This window comes from Delphinus delphis, chromosome 20 (assembly GCF_949987515.2).
Source record: "Delphinus delphis chromosome 20, mDelDel1.2, whole genome shotgun sequence".
In the NCBI taxonomy this organism is placed as follows: domain Eukaryota; kingdom Metazoa; phylum Chordata; class Mammalia; order Artiodactyla; family Delphinidae; genus Delphinus; species Delphinus delphis.
The window spans coordinates 40,781,698-40,800,167 of NC_082702.1; the positions used below are offsets into that span (position 1 = coordinate 40,781,698).

Consider the following 18,470-nt stretch of genomic DNA (forward strand, 5'->3'; position numbering starts at 1 on the left):
AGCGAGCCAACCTGGGCCGCAGGGAAACCGAGTCCCAGTATGGCACCTTTCCTTCGACACCACTATGCCTCGCCACATTTTGGACTCCATTTCCCACAATGCAGAGCTCTCCAGGGGCGGACCAGCTTGGGCTCGTAAGGATCTCTGGGAGATGTAGTACAAACCCGCTCAGCCATAAGCCTGCTCAGCTGAGACACTGGGACACCGAAAACTACAATTCCCGCTGGCAACGCGGCTCCGGCCTCTCAGTTCACCTCCCTCCCCCATGGCCTCTGTTTATCTCCCTGCCTCAGTTCTGGTCGCTAGGATCATATCCGCTATAGTGACTGACTCTGAGGAGACCCTATTCCCGGTTCGAGTCCACCTTTGCTACTTGGCCTTCCTCCCAGCCCGCGGGTGCGGGGCTCGGAGGCGTGGCACAATCCTGACCCCGTCCCCTCCGCTGGGCTGCTGGGACCTGGTCGCCATGGCTACGGGCTGTAAACTACCACAGCTTCCCTGGCCACTGGTGCTGGCTGCCCGGCTGCCCTAGGGTCATGGACTCCCCGAAGCCGCAGTGCCCCAGCTTCGCGACCACGTTGAGGTAGGCACTGGCCTAACTGAGGGCGGAGAGGAGGCCTTGAGTACTTCCAGAAAGAGAAATGGTACCTGATTCGGACCTCTGCACTTCCTGCCTCTGTCCTTTGGTTTGGGGCTCCAGCCCCACAGGATCAGTGGTGCAGAAACAGAATCTCAGATGACTTGTCAGCCCAGGAAGGTCGTTATATTCTAGTAAAAGGGCAGGCGCACTTTATCATTAGTAATAGCCAGCTTTTTCTTATTGAGCGTGTATTATGTGCCAAGTGCTCTATACACCATATTTAACCCTCACAACAACTCTATGAGGTAGTAATATCACTATTTTACAAATAAAGAAATAGAATCCTGAAGAGATCATGTGTCTTACACATGTTTATAAGTGATGGAGCTAGTATTTGAACCCAGCCATGTGAGACCCATACCTGAGATATTAGCCACAAGGATAAACAACCTCTTCACCCACTGGCTTATGACAAAGAAGCATCTCTAAGCAGTCCAAGAACATCCCATGGCCTCAAGGTAGCTCCTGCCTGTCTTCAGGGGTGCAGCATCTGGACACTGCAAATATGATAACAAGCTCCGTTAGCCAGGAAAGCCACAAAGTATACATATTAAAACAAAAATTTTGGCTAAATACCTTTCTAGCTCTGAGAGCTAAGAGAAGGCTCTTAATTTCTGGGCCTCTGTTTCCATATCTCAAACATGGGAATGACACAGCCCACCTTAAACTGTTGGGAAAATTTAGGCAGCATATATGAAGCTCTCACGACAGCTCTTGCACATAATAGGCATTCAGTAAGTGTTTAATGAATGTACTTTCTCGCTTCTACTCATTCCTAATGCAAAAAACCTGATCTCACCTAAACTCTAATCCCCCATGGTCAGCTGCCTTGACAGAGAAAGCCTAGAAAAGTCAAGAAATTAAATGCCGCCTTGACAGACAAAGCCGAGAAAAGTCACGAAATGAATCACAAAAACCAGACAGCAAGCTTGAGAAAGAGTGTTGTTACCCAACACACGAATGATTTAGGAAACTGCAATCATGTTTGAAAGGGATATGAAACGGACTCAGAAAGAGAATCCCCATGTATTTTAAGAAGGAAGCACAATGTAATTGCTGATGCTGAATTTGGTGACAGTACAAAACATCATTCCTGCCCATATTCTTCATTCACCAGTGTTTAGTGGTGTATAGTATATTGGGCCAAGCTCACTGCTTCCCTTAGAGGAATAGTGTGGGTGTCCTCCTCCAGCTCCCCTTAGAGCAGGGCCAGGATGATGAAGCATGGGCCAGACCTTAGCACTACACGAATGTCAGCAGGACCCTCTAAAAGGGACTTTGAGGGAATTCCCTGGTGGTCCAGTCGTTAGGACACTGCACTCTTACTGCCGAGGGCCTGGGTTCAATCCCTGCTCGGGGAACTAATATCCCGCAAGCCACACAGTGTACCCAAAAAAATAAATAAAGGGACCTTTGAATTGTGCATTTTCCTGCGGCAGGTTTCCCCTCCCCATTGGCTTTCTCCTTTCAGCCTCACATCCCTGGCACAGTAGATTTGTGGATGGAACTCAGTAGCTTGACTTCACTCAATACCAGGATTTACCCCCTGTCAAACCCACTGCTTGCCAGTAGTTAAATAACTGAGTTTTCTCCACCTTTGAAGTAGAAATATAGATAATCTATTTCCCATTCCTCTCTGAGAATTGGTGTAAAATATTTAATATAATACTAAAGAAGCATCCTAAGCTTTTTGGATAAGTGTATAGACTCTACCAGGTGTTTTAAAATTTATTTATTTTATTTATTTATTTTTGGCTGCGTTGGGTCTTCGTTGCTGCGTGCGGGCTTTCTCTAGTTGCGACGAGCGGGGGCTACTCTTCATTGCGGTGCACAGGCTTCTCATTGCAGTGGCTTCTCTTGTTGTGGAGCATGGGCTCTAGGCACACGGGCTTCAGTAGTTGCAGCATGCGGGCTCAGTAGTTGTGGCTCGTGGTCTTCAGTAGTTGCAGCATGCGGGCTCAGTAGTTGTGGCTTGCGGGCTCTAGAGCGCAGGCTCAGTAGTTGTGGCGCACAGGCTTAGTTGCTCCACGGCATGTGGGATCTTCCTGGACCAGGGCTCAAACCTGTGTCCCTGCTTTGGCAGGTGGATTCTTAACCACTGCACCACCAGTGAAGCCCCAGATGTTTTTAAAATTAATATTTGCGAATCTGTTTTTGACTACTGTCTCCCTTGGCATTCAAAACTAACATGTTACCGGCCACTCTCGCCTTTGAGATGGCCCACACTCTGTCTGTGGAGTGTGTTTCTCTCCAAATAAATCCACCTCTTACATATCACTTTGTCTCTCACTGAGTTCTTTCTGAAAAACAACAACAACAACAACAACAACAAAAAACTAACATGTTACCTACAGAGATTTTCCATCTGGCAACTTCTCAGGATTTGTAGAGTTCCCCATAGTTTTCTTGCTCACCTTGCCCCATGTGGTAGTTCCAGTAGGAGCAAGAACAGAGTTTAGAAAATTGACTGGTCTTGACAGGAAGGTATGATTTAACCCAGTGAGCAGGTGGGTTGATCTGCTGCATCCTGTCTCAAACCCATAAACATCTGAGCAAAAGCCTTTCCTTTTCCACACCGGCTGCGTATTCGACATGGTTTGCTCACATTTGTTCAGTTTAGAGACAATAGAGAACTGGAGTTTGGTGTGTCACTGCTCCATGAAGTAGGACTGAAGAACCCTGCAGGACAGGGTTTCCCAACTGGGATCACGTCACTGCTCTCAACTTCCCTGGAGTTTGGGTAATCCTTGTCTCAGTTTTATGAACAAGGACACTGAGCTTCAAGAGGTTAAACAGCATACCCAAGGCCACCAGCTAGCAAGGGGAATGAAGACACAAGTCTATCTGGTGGCATAAATCACTCCCACCTGCCGCCACCATGGATTACTGGGATCACTTCTTCCTTTTGTTCCACCTAAGTCTGACTGCCCACAGGCAGCCCTTCCTCTAGACCCCCAAATGCCTTCCTAGCTTGAGCAATGATGGCTCTCCCCAAGAGGCCTAGGAGTTAAAAGTGGTTCTTTATGATCCACTTTTCCCACATCCTGCTGTCACAGTTAATATCTCTGCAGCTCCTTGCTGTTTACAGTTTATTTTTTTTAATGTTTTTTTAAATTAATTAATTTTTAATTTTTTAATTTTTTGGCTACATTGGGTCTTCGTTGCTGCTTGCTGGCTTTTTCTAGTTGTGGCAAGCGGGGGCTACTCTTCATTGAGGTGCGCGGGCTTCTCATTGCCGTGGCTTCTCTTGTTTCAAAGCACGGGCTCTAGGTGTGTGGGCTTCAGTAGTTGTGGCTCGCGGGCTCTAGAGCGCAGGCTCAGTAGTTCTGGCTCACGGGCTTAGTAGCTCTGCGGCATGCGGGATCTTCCTGTACCAGGGCTTGAACCCGTGTCCCCTGCATTGGCAGGTGGATTCTTAACCACTGCGCCACCGAGGAAGTCCCTACAGGTTATTTTTGCATATCTCTTTTACTCTTACTTAAACTTCACAACATTGTGAGATAGAAAATGCAAGAAATGTCTCCACCTCCTTGTGAGGAAACTGGGCTGAAAGAAGTTAAATGACTTGCCCAAGGGGGTCCCTATTGGAAACACAGATGTCAGCCTCTGGGCCCTATCAGCCAGTAAGTAGAGGCTCAAGACTCCCACCCTGGCTCTTGGACACCAGACCCTGTACTTCTTGTCCCATAGCACCTGCTTTTGGTATCACACCCCCAGAATGTGGCTGTCACATGCACGGAACTGTCATCACAGCCACAGCTAAACACTGAAGGGAAGTATAGGCCTGCAGGGTTCTCTGGGTTCATGGTGAGGGTGTCCTGCCACTGCAGGAGTTGTTGAGACTCTAGTGATGAGAAGGTTTCTGGGAATGTGGGAAAATGGTTTGGGCCCCGAGCCAGGAGCTTGCTGGCAGCACCTCTGGGAATCTGGAGGCAGCACTGGGAAGACCCAGAGCCTGGCTCTGAGGGGAAAGGAAGCCATGTCTTGTGGCTCTGGGAAGAGTGGAAGTGTACTTCCCACTCAAGGCTCTGTCACCCACCACTTCCTTCTCCTTCTCTGTGCAGAGCACACTTGCGACCTTTAGGAGCGATCGTAGATGATTCCTTCCTCACAGAAGCCAAGAATACTCAGAAACGCAAGCTTTCTCAGAAACGGAAGACGCTGCTGGTTAGTGGCCGTGTCCTGTTGGAACCCTAAATTTTGATCCCCAGATCCTTTCTGCCTCCCTCTCTGCAACCCAAAAGCACCACCCACCCGAACTATGCCCCACCAAGCGGCTTCTCCCCAGTTAGGGGAGTGTGGCTCAGAGGCCAGGTCCAGCAGGCTCTGGGATGGGGGAACGTGCACACTTGCTGCACCTCACCGGAACAGGCTTCCCAGACCTCCCCGAGCAGAGAGAGACTCAGCTCCTGCCCACAGATAACCTTCCCCTGCAACGCAGCATTCTGGAGTGGACCTCATTTCTTCATCCAGCCTGCCATGAGCCAGGCATTCTTCTGGGTGCTGGGATGGTCCCACCAGATCTGTCAAGGTCCTTCAGAGCTATGACTATATCTTTTTGTCTTTACAGCCACAGTGCCTGATGTGGTACTTGAGTGGCTGGTATATGTGCACCATAATTGCTGTATGTATGTGAAGACAGTAGTAAAGGATGTTTCTCCATTGTGCTGTTGGCTCTGCACTGGAGGTAGAGACTCTTTACCAGCCTCATGACAGGTTCTCCCTCCATTCATGTTCTTTAAAGTTTTTATATAAAAATGAATGCTGGGGGCCTTTCTCACCTTCTGAGGTGGCCCACACTCTGTGGAGTGTGTTTCTCTCTAAATAAATCCACTTCTTACCTATCACTTTGTCTCTCACTGAATTCTTTCTGCAATGAGACGTCAAGAACCTGAGCTTCATTAAGTCCTGAAACCAGGTGTGTGATCTCAGTTGGAAGACTGTGGGTGTTGGCTGGGTCTGAGCCCCAGCCACAAGGGTTCGAGTCCCAATCAGGGTTTTGACCGGGTTTGAGTCCCGGCCACGTGGGTTCAAGTCTGTATTTGACGTGCACAGTTTCAGCTGGTGACCACGAAGGGACAGTGATAAGCTTATAGCTAGACCAACTCCTGTTCATCATCAACACCGTTGGTGACGTCTTCTGTGCCATCTCTTTGCGACTTCCGGGGAACTAACACCTGGTTGGGAGACTACCTTGGAAGGGATAGCATCTAAAACTATATTTTTGTACTCTGATGCTGTTAAAAAAAAAGTGCTTCATCATCAAGGAGATTCATAGAAAGGCTACGGAAACAATTACAATAGTTCCACATTAAGATGCTGGTTATGTGAGGATTCCAGCCCATACCGACTTAAAACAAGGAGCTGCCCTGCCCCTGGGGCCCCTAGATCAGGCACCCAGAGATTTTTACTCCCTGACAGACAGGGTTGATGCCCCTACTCAGCCTGGAAGCAGTTACAGAAGACAGACTATCACCCTCTGCTTCCCATAAGAATATGGGAGTAAAATCTCTGAGAGGGGAATGAAACAGGAGGGAAGGGGGCAGGGCACACAACCTTTGAAAGAATGACATAGCCCGAGGACATGACATAAATTGATTAGAACCCAATGGGTCCAAGATGGCGGACAAGTCGAATTCCACTAGACCTTGAGCCTCAGTATATGCTCACATCAGCAAGCTAAATGACATCCACAGGTGCCGTGACAGTTCCAAGACGGACCATAAGGATCAAAAAGTGGGTGGTGGCCCAATTCCCGGAAATCCTCGGCCCTTCCTAAAATAGCTGGAATACTCCTCCCACTCATTAGCCTATGAAATTACCCACCCCTATGAAAATTAACAAGCCCATACCCTGGTGCCTTTCTCACCTTCTGAGATGGCCCACACTCTGTCTGTGTAGTGTGTTTCTCTCTAAATAAATCCACTTCTTACCTAAAATAAATAAATAAAAATTAAAAAAAAAATAAAAATGAATGCTGGGGAATTCCCTGGCAGTACAGTGGTTAGGACTGCACACTTCCACTATAGGGGGCACACGTTCCATCCCCGGTCTGGGAGCTAAGATCCACATTCCTGCATGCCACGTGGCGTGGCAAAAAAAAAAAAAAAAAAAAAGGAAGCATATTTTTCCCTGAAATTAAAAAAAAATACTGTGTTATTAAGATTTGGGGGCTTTTGTTGATATGATCATAAGATTGTTATTACTATTTAACAAGCAAAGAGCCATTGTCCAAATCTTACAGGTGAAAAAACACATCTGAGCAAATTTATAACTCCAGCTCACAGTGCAGAACTGTGGGCTGTGGTGGTTTTCTTTGTGCGAGTATGTCTTGTCTGGAGGATCTGGGGACACATGAGCTGTACACTTTGTGAGGCTGGGTACTTCAAACATGGGGACCCTGACATCAGGGAGGGAAAGGGGTATGTAGACTCTAAGCGGAGACCAAGCACAGCCACAGTCCCGAAAGGTCCGATTACTTGGGGCGCCTGCTCCCCGTCCCCCTCAGCTGCCACCTACTCAGTGGACCTGGGGCCAGGCTCTTTCACTCCCTTTCTTCTGCGCGGCGGCAGTAACACCGTTCTCAACCACCAGAGGACGCTGTTGCCTCCTGCCGCCCCCGACCCCCGGGGCCGCCCTTCCCGTTTTCACCTGCAGGGGGAAGCAGAGAGCACGGAGCTCCCGGGAACGCCGCCTCCCAACCACCCGCTTGTGGAGGCCTTACCAGCTGTTAACAACCAGGACAAGAAAGCAGCATATGCCCAGCAATCAAAGTAGGGTGACTTTTTTCTCTTTACAGAAACGGCAGACAGAGCACGAAGATGGGCCTTTTTTATTTTTTAAGTCTCCCAAAATAAGCTAAATTAAGCTTTATTTCTATGACTAAACTGGTTTTGTCTGCTCAGGAAATTTTCAAGGCTAGTCTCCCTTTGTTTTTGTTCTTGGTTTTTGGTTGTTTGTTTGTTTTTAACTGAAGTCTGGTTAATTTACAATGTTGTCTTAGTTTTAAGTGTACAGAAAAGTAATTCAGCTTTACATATATAATATATATATTCTTTTTCAGGTTCTTTTCCATTATAGGTTATTACAAGATATTGAATATAGTTCCCTGTGCTATACAGTAGGTCCCTGTTGTTTAGCAGTTTTCTATATAGTAGTGTGTATATGTTAATCCCAAACTCCTAATTTATCTCCCCCACACCCACCCCTCTATCCCATTTGGTAACCATAAGTTTGTTTTCTGTACCTGTGAGCCTATTTATGTTTTGTAAATAAGTTAATTTGTATCATTTTAAATTTTTATTTTATTTTATTTTTATAAATTTATTTATTTATTTTTGGCTGCGTTGGGTCTTCGTTGCTGTGCGGGCTTTCTCTAGTTGCGGTGAGCGGGGGCTACTCATCCTTGTGGTGCGTGGGCTTCTCATCGCGGTGGCTTCTGTTGTTGCAGAGCACGGGCTCTAGGGTGCATGGGCTTCAGTAGTTGTGGCATGCAGGCTCAGCAGTTGTGGCGCACGGGCTTAGTTGCTCCGCGGCATGTGGGATCTTCCCAGACCAAGGCTCGAACCCGTGTCCCCTGCTTTGGCAGGCGGATTCTTAACCACTGCCCCACCAGGGAAGCCCTGTATCATTTTTTTGGATTCCACATATAAGTGATATTATATATTTGTCTTTCTCTGACTTACTTCATTAATATGATAGTCTCTAGGTCCATCCGTGTTGCTGCAAACGGCATTATTGCATTCTCTTTTATGACTGAGAGTAGTATTCCATTGTATATATGTACCACATCTTCTTTAGCCATTCATCTGTTGATCAACACTCAGGTTGCTTCCATGTCTTAGCTATTGTAAATAGTGCTGCTATGAACATTGGGGTGCATGTATCTTTTCGAATTACAATTTTCTCTGGAAATATGCCCAGGAGCAGGATCATATGGTAAATCTATTTTTAGTTTTTTAAAAAAACCTCCATACTGTTCTCCATAGTGGCTGCACCAATTTACATTCCTACCGCAGTGTAGGAGGGTTCCTTTTTCTCCACACCCTCTCCAGCATTTATTATTTGTAGACTTTTTAATCATGGCCATTCTGACTGGTGTGAGGTGATACCTCATTGTAGGTTTGATTTGCATTTCTCTAATAATTAACGATATTGAGCATCTTTTCATGTGCTTGTTGGCCTGGCCTCTTGAAAATGTGAAAAACTTATCATTAACTGACCAGGTTAGGTGCTTCTTTGACAACTTCCCAGGTGTCTTCCAGGGTTACTTTGTCCTTTTATAAAAATCACATCAATTTTAATAGTCTTTCAAAAAAACTTTTTCTGTCTTGATTTTTAAGTTTGGCTTCTCATGTTTCCAGTTTATCTATTTCTACTTTTATTTCCTATGTTTAAAATTTTTATTATGATATTTTTTTCCTTTTCAGGCAACCACAGGCTTGAGGCTTTCTTTCCTAATAGTGAAAGGATTTTATTTTATTTTTTTACATCTTTATTGTAGTGTAATTGCTTTACAATGTTGTGTTAGTTTCTGCTGTATAACAAAGTGAATCAGCTATATGTATACAAATATCCCCATATCCCCTCCCTCTTGCACGTCCCTCCCACCCTCCCTATCCCACCCCTCTAGGTGGTCACAAAGCACTGAGCTGATTTCCCTGTGCCATGCAGCTGCTTCCCACTAGCTAGCTATTTTATATTTGGTAGTGTACATACGTTAATACTACTCTCTCACTTCGTCCCAGCTTACCCTTCCCCCCTCCCCGTGTCCTCAAGCCCATTCTCTATGTCTGCGTCTTTATTCCTGTCCTGCCCCTAGGTTCATCAGAACGATTGATTGATTGATTGATTGGCTGCGTTGGGTCTTCATTGCTGCACGCAGGCTTTCTCTAGTTGTGGCGAGTGGGGGCTACTCCTCGTTGTGGTGCGCAGGCTTCTCATTGTGGTGGCTTCTCTTGTTGCGGAGCACAGGCTCTAGGTGTGCGGGCTTCAGTAGTTGTGTTTCACGGGCTCTAGAGCGCAGACTCAGTAGTTGTGGCACACGGGCTTAGTTGCTCCGCGGCATTGGGATCTTCCTGGACCAGGGCTCGAACCCGTGTCCCCTGCATTGGCAGGCGGATTCTTAACCACTGCGCCACCAAGGAAGCCCCAACCATTTATTTTTAGATAGTGAAAGGATTTTAAGCAATTAAAAACTTGTGAGTGCTTTTCTGATCATATCCCAAACATTTTGAACATGTAATTTTAACATTTCTATAACATGTTATATTTTTACTTTAAGTAATAAATGGGTCGGGAAAAATATTAATTTATTTTTAAATTTCTGTAAATGGTTAAGTGTTTTAGAGGTATGTTTATATTATCAGTTCTTATTTCATTGTATTATATCAGGAAATGCAAGGTATACAGTTTCTCATTTAAAAATGTGTTAACACCTTATCTGTGGCCTACGATTAGTTTTTTGTATACATTAAAAGATTGTCCTTCTTTATTTCCAATTATGTATAAATCTACTCACCTGTCATTATCAACTGTATTACTGTTAGTATTTGTCTTTTACCTTTCTCTGCTTGAGGTAGCTTATTTTGATAGGAGGGCTTTAAACTCTTTACAATTCTGTTTCATCATCTCTCTTTCCCCCCCTATGTTTTTATCTATTCAACAAATATTTGTTGATTCCCACTGTGTGCCAGGCACTGTGGATACAGTGGTAAACAAGACAGACAAAGTCTGTGTTTCTGAGAGAAGATGGGGGTGTGATGATGGGGAAGTGTGGGCGCTGGGATTGGGAAGAGTATCAAGGAGAACCCCTGAGATGCTAAGGTTGAATAGTCAAGCTGGAGCATTCTGGACCCAGGAAAAGCATGTGTGAACATATACACCCAATAAGTAGTGTTTTCATTTTTATTATGCCTTGCATTCAGCTAAATTATTGTGCTCCCTTAAATATTTATTCCACAATATTTGCTGAGTGTTACTTAAGACTATGAAGAGTGTTAACACAACATTGTAAATCAACTATACTTCAATTAGAAAAAAAAAAAAGACTATGAAGAGTGTGAAGTATGATGCCATCAGTTCTGGAAGTACAGAGATAGGGTCAACCTAGACCCTTGCAAGAGGCTGGAGTCCTCCCTGGGACCTAGCAACAAGGCTTACTATGTACTTTCCAAAATATTTAGGGAAAGGATGAATGACTGCAAGATTGAGAAAAAATAGGTAGAACTAATAGAATGCAAAGAAGAGCCCAAGGAAACAGTGGCATTTTCCACATTAAGAGGGTCAGAATCCAGTTACCATTAGCCTGGAAGGACTCCTAGAACCTGGATGTGTGGGACATGGGTGGTAGGCCTAGTCTCTCTCCATCTCAGAAGAACCTGAAAGCTGGGCTCAGGGCCTTCCACAGAGGTGGCTTTAATACTGAATTCAATAATTCAATGTTCTTTTAAACTTCAAAGTAACTTATGTGCATTGTAGAAAAATTTGAAAAATACACGATTACAGACACATAAGCGCCCGTGGGCCTATCACTGGAGAATAATTACTGATAACCTTTTGGATTATTTCCTCCATCTTTTCTGGTTTTTCATCTTACCTGGTTGTGCTTATTCTCTAATTTCAGGCTTTACTTAACCCTTAGAGATATAGTGCATGTTAAGCCTCTTTGTAAACATTTCATGCCTGTATAAGAATCTTCTGTTTTTAGACACTTAGCAGTTTTCTGACTTTTTCATAGTCACAAGTAAGGCTTTGAGGACTGCCCTTAGGCATGAAGCTGCTGCTTCATCTCTGTTCCCTCTGCACTGGCCAGCCCAGACCTCAGCCTCAGCCCGCCTGCCCTCCTTGGGCATTGGCCCCTGTTCATAGCCCTTCAAAACTCCTGCTGTTTCCCTGAGGTATTGGCGCTACCCAGGCAGTCTTTGTGCACCCCGCCCCACCTCCCCTGCCACATCACTCTCTTCCAGAGTGACCTCAGCTCCTCCCATGAAGTCACTCAAGCTTTACTGAAATCACTGACATCATCACTTCCTCCTCTAAGAGGACCAGCCTCCCCTGGCACCCTCCAGTCAGGGCCCCAACACTCCTGTGACCTGCATCAGCTTCAGTTACTACCTGCTTATCAGTTCATTTGTCATCCCACTTCCATCATACCCCCAGCTTCCTTCATGTCCCAGAACCCAGCAGCGGCTGGCATGTGCTATGGACCCAGAAATGTTTGATGAACAAATGAATGACTGAATGGATGAACCCTAGAAGTAGGCTTCGCTGGGTAAGAGAGTCATTTTTTTCTCTCATGTTTTGAGTATTTCATAAAAAGTTGAAAAAACAAGCTCATAAATACTACTACCCCGTACCCCTGCTCAAGGTTCAAAATGAGATCCCACTACTTCAGGGCCCTACCACCTCTCCCCTCCCCCTCCCCCAGGGGGTAGAGCCTAGTCTCCTCCTGGGGTCCACAGGTCACCCTGCTGCATCTCTGCAGTCCTGCCTGAGAGTCCAGGCTTGAGGCTGGGCCTGCCCTCCCCTGTCTCTCTTTAGCTGGACTGTGCTGTGGGGGCAAGAGATGGTCCCAGTAAGTACTCATATCTGTTTTCATAGCATAGGTATTCAATACTCACTGACAAACCTACAGAAGAGAACTCACCTTTACTGAGCTCCTAGAAGGTGCCTGAGTCTGTGTAAACCACTCTCTATTCTTTCTCGTTGCATTCTCACATCAATGCAATGCAATGGGGAGCACAACCATTCCCATTTTACAGATGCAAAGACTGAGGCTCAGTCTGTGGTCACATAACCAATGAGGGGGCCCTAGGGTTTAATCTAATCCCTCTCTAACTCTAAGGACCACAGTCTTAATTATGAACCATATTAAGAGATGTTGGAGGGGGAACCCAGGAGTGGAGGAGGAGCCTGGAGAGGAACATCAGGAAGGGGAGCAATATTGTCATGGTAACCCCACCTTTCCCTTCTTATAGTCCTGTCTGTTCTCCATCGGTGGCCACCTGTCCCCAAGGCCCACATACATCAGTGACCAGACCATTCTGCATAATCGAAAGCCCTGTTCAGATGACTACCGGAAGCAAGTAGGGTAAACCAGGGTTAGCCTGATGGTGGACGGACTGGGCCCAGAAACAGTGCAGGGGTGTTGCTGCCCCAGACCCAGGGCACAAGGGCCTCGTGGGGTGTCCATCACATCTCAGTCCACCACTCCCTGCAGTAGCTGGCAGCAGCAGCCCCTGGGCACTACCAAGCCAAGGTACCTAGAGCAACTAGAGAACTACCTACGCAAGGAGCTCCTCCTGCTGGACCTGGGCACAGATTCTGCCCAGGAGCTAAGGCTGCAGGTCAGAGCCACAGAATAACTGGGGGGAGGGCAGGGGCAGGGCTGGGAAGAAACCTTACTCACCAGGACTAGGCACTTCAGACATTCAGGTGAGACCAGCCTTTCCCAGCTCTCTTGGGTTCCCCTTCCTGGTAAGAGAAACTTGTTCTCTAACAAAGCCAGTGAGCAGGCAAGTCTACCAGCATGGAACCAAAACTCTCCTGAGGGTTGGGTTTCTTTACCTGAGTCAGGTGGCCTGAATGCTGACTCCAGTCGCTTCTGTGATCCCCAGCACCGACCTTGGGTCACTGGGTATCAGTGAATGGAGCCTAAATCCTGGCAGTTGGGCAAGCAGGGGTCATACAATGTCTACCAGCCCAGTAACAACAGCCCCAAGCTTGAGGAACTTAGCCAGATACAGAGAGAAATCTAGATGTAACCTAGATTCTGATGCATATTAGGGAAGGAATCACCCAATCCCTGCTCAGATGGAAATGATGACTGGGAATCCCTCACTTCTGACTTAGTCACTGACAGAAGCATTTGCTGAGCACTGTCTATGTGCCAGGCTCTGAGTGGGGCCTTAGATATGGTCTCACAAGCTAAAGGAACCTCGCCAACAAAGAAGCAGAAGCTCAGAGAAGGCATCCGGCTATGCAGTAGTGGAGCTAGGATTCAAACTCAGGGCTGGTTCGGGAGCCTGTGCTCATTCCAATACACAGTGTTGCCTCCGAAAGCTTCCTGTGTGTCCGAGTGGGACAGGAAACCATACCTCTACTTGGAAGCTAGAGCCTTAGACCTTCTCCTGCCCCCACAGAGCTGTAAGATGGGGAGGGGTGCTGGTAAGAGGCCAGCTGAAGCACAGTGCATGGAGGAGGCTGGCTGCCTGGAGAGCCAGAGGGGGCTCAGGTAGAGAGGGGGAGGTCCTGACCCAGGTCGTCTGCCAGGTCTCAGAGACAGCACCAGGAGAGGTCACCAGAGAGCAGCTGAGAGGGATGGAGCCGCCCCTCAGCTCCCTGACTGTGAGAGACCCCAGTGGTGCCTGTGGCATTTATTTGAATGTGAGTTGCCTGGCAGCTTCATGCTAGAACACTTCTAATCCAAGCAAAGAAAAACTTAGGTCCCACTGAGAGTGGCAGCTATAGGCCAGGAGGTGACAGTTTCCCTTTTCTTGCCAGCCTTACAGAGAAATCTTTGAATTTTTCATAGAGGACTTCAAAACATACAAGCCATTGCTATCCTCCATCAAGAATGCATATGAGGTGATTCTGGGTAAGACTGCAGCCTCCCTGCCTGGCCCCAGCCTGGAAGAGGCAGAGAGGATCCTAGTCTGACCTTCTGGGTTCTGCAGCAGGGCTGGGGCAGCTACAAACTGGGCTTTGAGGTCACCAAGCCGCCCTTAGCCTTTTTGCTTACACTGTCATGTGATAGGGCACCCCAGGGCAACTGACTACCTCCCATTCTTGGGAAGCATGGTGGGGCAGTATCTGTGGGAAATAGAGCATCTTTTCTATTGACAGTGAAGCCCAGAAGGGAGGGTGTACCCCTGGGAAGTGAGGGGGCTTCCCTCACCAGGCTCAGGAGGTGCTGGGCATGGTGCAGCTGCAGGACTAAAGGCCGTATGGGTAAAGGGCATAGGTGAGACCCTGGTCCTCATCGGGACTCTGCCCCTGGTTTAAAAGCAAGTGCAAGAAGGACTTAAGCAGGAGCTATGCTTTGAACAGGCATGTATAGACTCCTCGAGTTTGCAAGGGACATAGCCACTCACTGCGACCTCAGGATCAGTGTCTCCTGGTTGTTTGTCCTCCATGGCCCCAAAGGGACTCTCCCACCTGTCCCTGCTTAGCCGACCAGAGGGAGAAGATTCGGGCTCTGGAGCCCCTGAAGGCGAAGCTTGTCACTGTGAATGAGGACTGCAACGAGAGGATCCTGGCCATGAGGGCTAAGGAGAGAGATGAAATCTCCATGCTGAAGAAAGAGAAGATGAATTTGCTAAAACTCATTGATAAGAAGAATGAGAAGATCTCATTGCAGAGTGAGGTGAAAGGGAGTAATATGGTGACCAACTCCCTCAATTCCTCCCACTCCCACCCCAGGGGTGACCTTCAGGCCTTCAGCCCTGGGGTGACCCCCTAGCTCTCTCCACCCTTCTGCCTGGAATGATACACAGAGCCACCACCTCCCCCCATACCCCTCTCTCCACATGCTGCCCTCCTCCTCAGCTCAGCACTGGCTTGGTATGGCCCCAAATGCCAGCAGAGTCCCGCTCCTTGGCTGCCAGATTTTCTCCACAGGAGGAAGCTTCGGCACTTTGCTGGATTCTCAGGAACGACCAGTCTCCTCCTCCTTCTACCTTTCTTGTTCTTTTCCCAACAGGTGACCAAACTGAGGAAGAACTTGGCTGAGGAGTATCTGCGCTACCTCAGCGAGCAAGATGCCCGTAAGATCCTTATTGCAGACCTGAATGAGCTACGGTACCAGCGGGAAGACATGTCACTAGCCCAGTCCCCAGGTAAGCCCAAGGTGGGTTTCTCTCCCCTGAAGAGGCGCTGGAGAGGAGTCTGGCTCTCACCACTCCTATTCATTCAACTCTCCCATTATCTGCTCATTCACGATGGGAGATGTTCCTGCTGCCACCTGGGTCTGTGGATCTTCTGAGCTGGCCTGAGAATCATAGACTTGTTTACGAAGGAAACAATCACTGGCAGCTGAAGCAGCCTAGACTCCCTAAGGGCAGGACAGGCCTGGTACTCCACATCCTGGGCTTCTCTATTTAAGCTCAAAGCCCTATGCTGGTAGCACTGTGGAAAGACTCAGGGGTTCCCAAGCTGGGAGAGCAGGAAGACCTGGGACATGCCCCAAGGGACACTCAACCCTGCCCTGGGCTACAGGCACCAGAGGCAGGGTGACATGAGCTGGCGGGCCCCCTGGCAGGTGTCTGGGAGGAGGACCCTGTGAAGTTAACAGTGGCTCTGAAGATGGCCCGGCAAGACTGACCCGCAGGCAGATGGAACTCAACACCATGAAGGCCAACTTTGGAGACGTGGTGCCCAGAAGGGACTTTGAAATGCAGGAGAAGACCCTCAAGGATCTGCAGGAGCAGGTGCTGGTGGGCAGGCAGGGTAGCGAAGGGCCATGCAGGTGAGTAGCAAGGACCAATCACCCTGCCCACAGCTGGACAGCCTGAGAGACGACTATGAAGAGTTCTGCAAGGAGCACAAGATGCTGTTGCAGTTGCACACGAGCTGAAGGAGCAGGACCAGTTTTACTCCGAGCTGCAGGAGATCCAGCGCACGGCCATACCGCGGCCAGACTGGTCCAAGTGTGAAGGTAATGCTGGCCATGGGAGCCCTAGGGACTGCTCAAGTGCGTGGTCTGGACTCCAGCTCCCTCTCCCCACCTGCAGATGTGGTGGCTGGAGGACGAGATCGCTGGCAAATGCTGGCCGAGGGCAAGAACAGCGACCAGCTGGTGGATGTGCTCCTGGAGATTGGCGAGGGGCTGCTCCAGGAGAAAGACTTCTTCCGTGGTCTGGTAGGGGAGTCCCTGGGCTCAAGAGGCTTGGGGCCAGAGTCAGAATGGCCAGAAGTCTTCTTGCTGCTGAGAAGTCCCTGGGCTCAGGAGGCTTGGGGCCAGAGTCAGAATGGCCAGCAAGTCTTCTTGCTGCTGAGAAGACTTGAGGTTCTGGGGGAACTATCTGGGGCTCTGCCCTGCTTGCTGGTGGGGCTACAGAGGGGCCCAGAGATAAGCTGACATGGTTCCATACAGGGTTATGGGGAATCCATCCCCCCTTTCCTTTGGTTTGATGGTGTCATGCAGAACAAGAAGCCAACCAAGAAGGATGTGGTAAACCTCCTCAAGGATGCCTGGAAGGAACGTATCACTGAGGAGCAGGTCAGATCTCTCTAGCCATTTTGGCCTGGTGTGGCTGCCTGAGTCCTCTGGTGCATGGCGGGGTGGGGGTGTCCCTCAAGGTGCTAGGGAACAGGGAGGAGGGCCAACAGACGTGGGGCAGGCGGACCAAGCAGTCTTCCCCCTACCCTGCAGAAGTTCCCAGATTTCTTCTTCAATTTCCTGGAGCGTCGCTTTGGGCCTGGTGATGCCATGGCCTGGGCTTACACCATTTTTTAATATACCAAGCTCTTCCACTCCAATGAGGTCATGAGTCAGTTCTATGCAATCTTGATGGGAAAGGTAAGCTTGGGCCTGGCCCTCCACCCTTTGTCTCCGGCATAGGCCAGCTCTATCCCCACCCCTCTAGGAAACAGCAAGATGGTCAACGCTTCCCCCCTAGAGGAAAGAGAGTGTGTACATCAAGCAGAAGGAGACAATAGCACAGCTGCTGAAGGAGATGACCAGTGCTGACAGCCAGAACGAGGGGCTACTAACCATGGAGCAGTTAAGGTGCGAGACCAGTTGGCCACCCCAAACTTCAGCCCAGCATGACCTCTGGCCAAGCTCCTAGCTGTGCAGGGGGAAGGGGAGCCTGGTGGGAAAAGGCCAGACTCAGTGCATTCTGCCCTTTTGAGCACCAGTCGGGCTGGCAGAGGGGTGCGGGGAGATGGGTAGGCAGGCATCAGCCAGGCCTGTCAGCCCTCGTGTCTCCCTACAGCACTGCCCTCAAGAGTACCTTCCCCTTCAAGAAGGACGAGAGAATTCAGGAGCTGATGGAGGCAGGGGGCTGGCATCCCAGCAGCAGCAATGCAGACTTGCTCAACTACTGCGTATTATTTATGGAGGTGGGTTGGGGCCCAGGAACTTGCCCAGTCCTGCCCTAGCCTCTGCTGGACCCTAGCCGTGTACTCTCACCCTGCCTTGTGGCCCCTTCCCAGGACAAGGAGGGCCAGAGCGTGCCCTTTGTACAAAAGCTGTGGGAACAGTACATGGATGAAAAGGATGAATACTTACAGGAGTTAAAGCAGGAGCTGGACCTGGAACTGTGAGTGACCCTGGGGACCTCAGGCTCACTTAGTCATAGGCAAGTCCTACAGTCTGGGCCACAGAGTAGCACCTCAAGCCCCAGGTCTCCCTATGCACCGAGCTTGCTGCTGGGCACTACATACTGCTCAAGCCTGGGAGAGGGCATCTTGGGGTCTGAGGTACAGAGAGGACAGTCAAGGTCTATCTCTCTCTTTCTTTGTGGGGGCAGCCACGATGAGGTGACCCTACCCAAGGTACGTGAGGCCTTGATGAACACTGATCCCAGCCTGGACAAGCAGACCCTAAACAGCTATTTGAGCCAGGCCTTCCAGCTCCCCATGACAGAACTGCCAAAAGAGGGCGAGGAAAAGGAAGAAGGCATTGTGATAAGGCTCCAGGCTGCACTGGAACAGCTTCAGATGAGTGATGTTAGGCGTATGGGGCCCTGAGAGCAGGAACCTGCAAGCTGAGGCCACTGTGGGCAGCCTGAGTGCTCCCGTGCTGCTAACCTCTGACTGTTGTTATAAAATTGTTTGTCTGAACCCATGCTATTCTCTAGGTTATGCTGGGGAGTCAAGGGAAGGG

At 48.8% G+C, this 18,470-nt stretch overlaps 1 protein-coding gene across 1 annotated transcript; it reads left to right on the forward strand.

Annotated features, from left to right (window-relative positions):
- The first annotated feature begins 533 nt into the window (after positions 1-533).
- TSNAXIP1 (translin associated factor X interacting protein 1) lies at positions 534-18,355 on the forward strand. The gene is given in 18 exon segments (XM_059999522.1): positions 534-583; positions 4,705-4,807; positions 12,619-12,731; positions 12,861-12,987; positions 14,144-14,237; positions 14,812-15,005; positions 15,342-15,477; positions 15,900-15,956; positions 15,959-16,068; positions 16,140-16,203; positions 16,206-16,295; positions 16,372-16,499; positions 16,734-16,859; positions 17,013-17,159; positions 17,260-17,369; positions 17,578-17,704; positions 17,798-17,904; positions 18,115-18,355. Coding segments are annotated over 18 exon segments (2,121 nt in total). The 5' UTR covers positions 534-536.
- Positions 18,356-18,470: the final 115 nt, after the last annotated feature.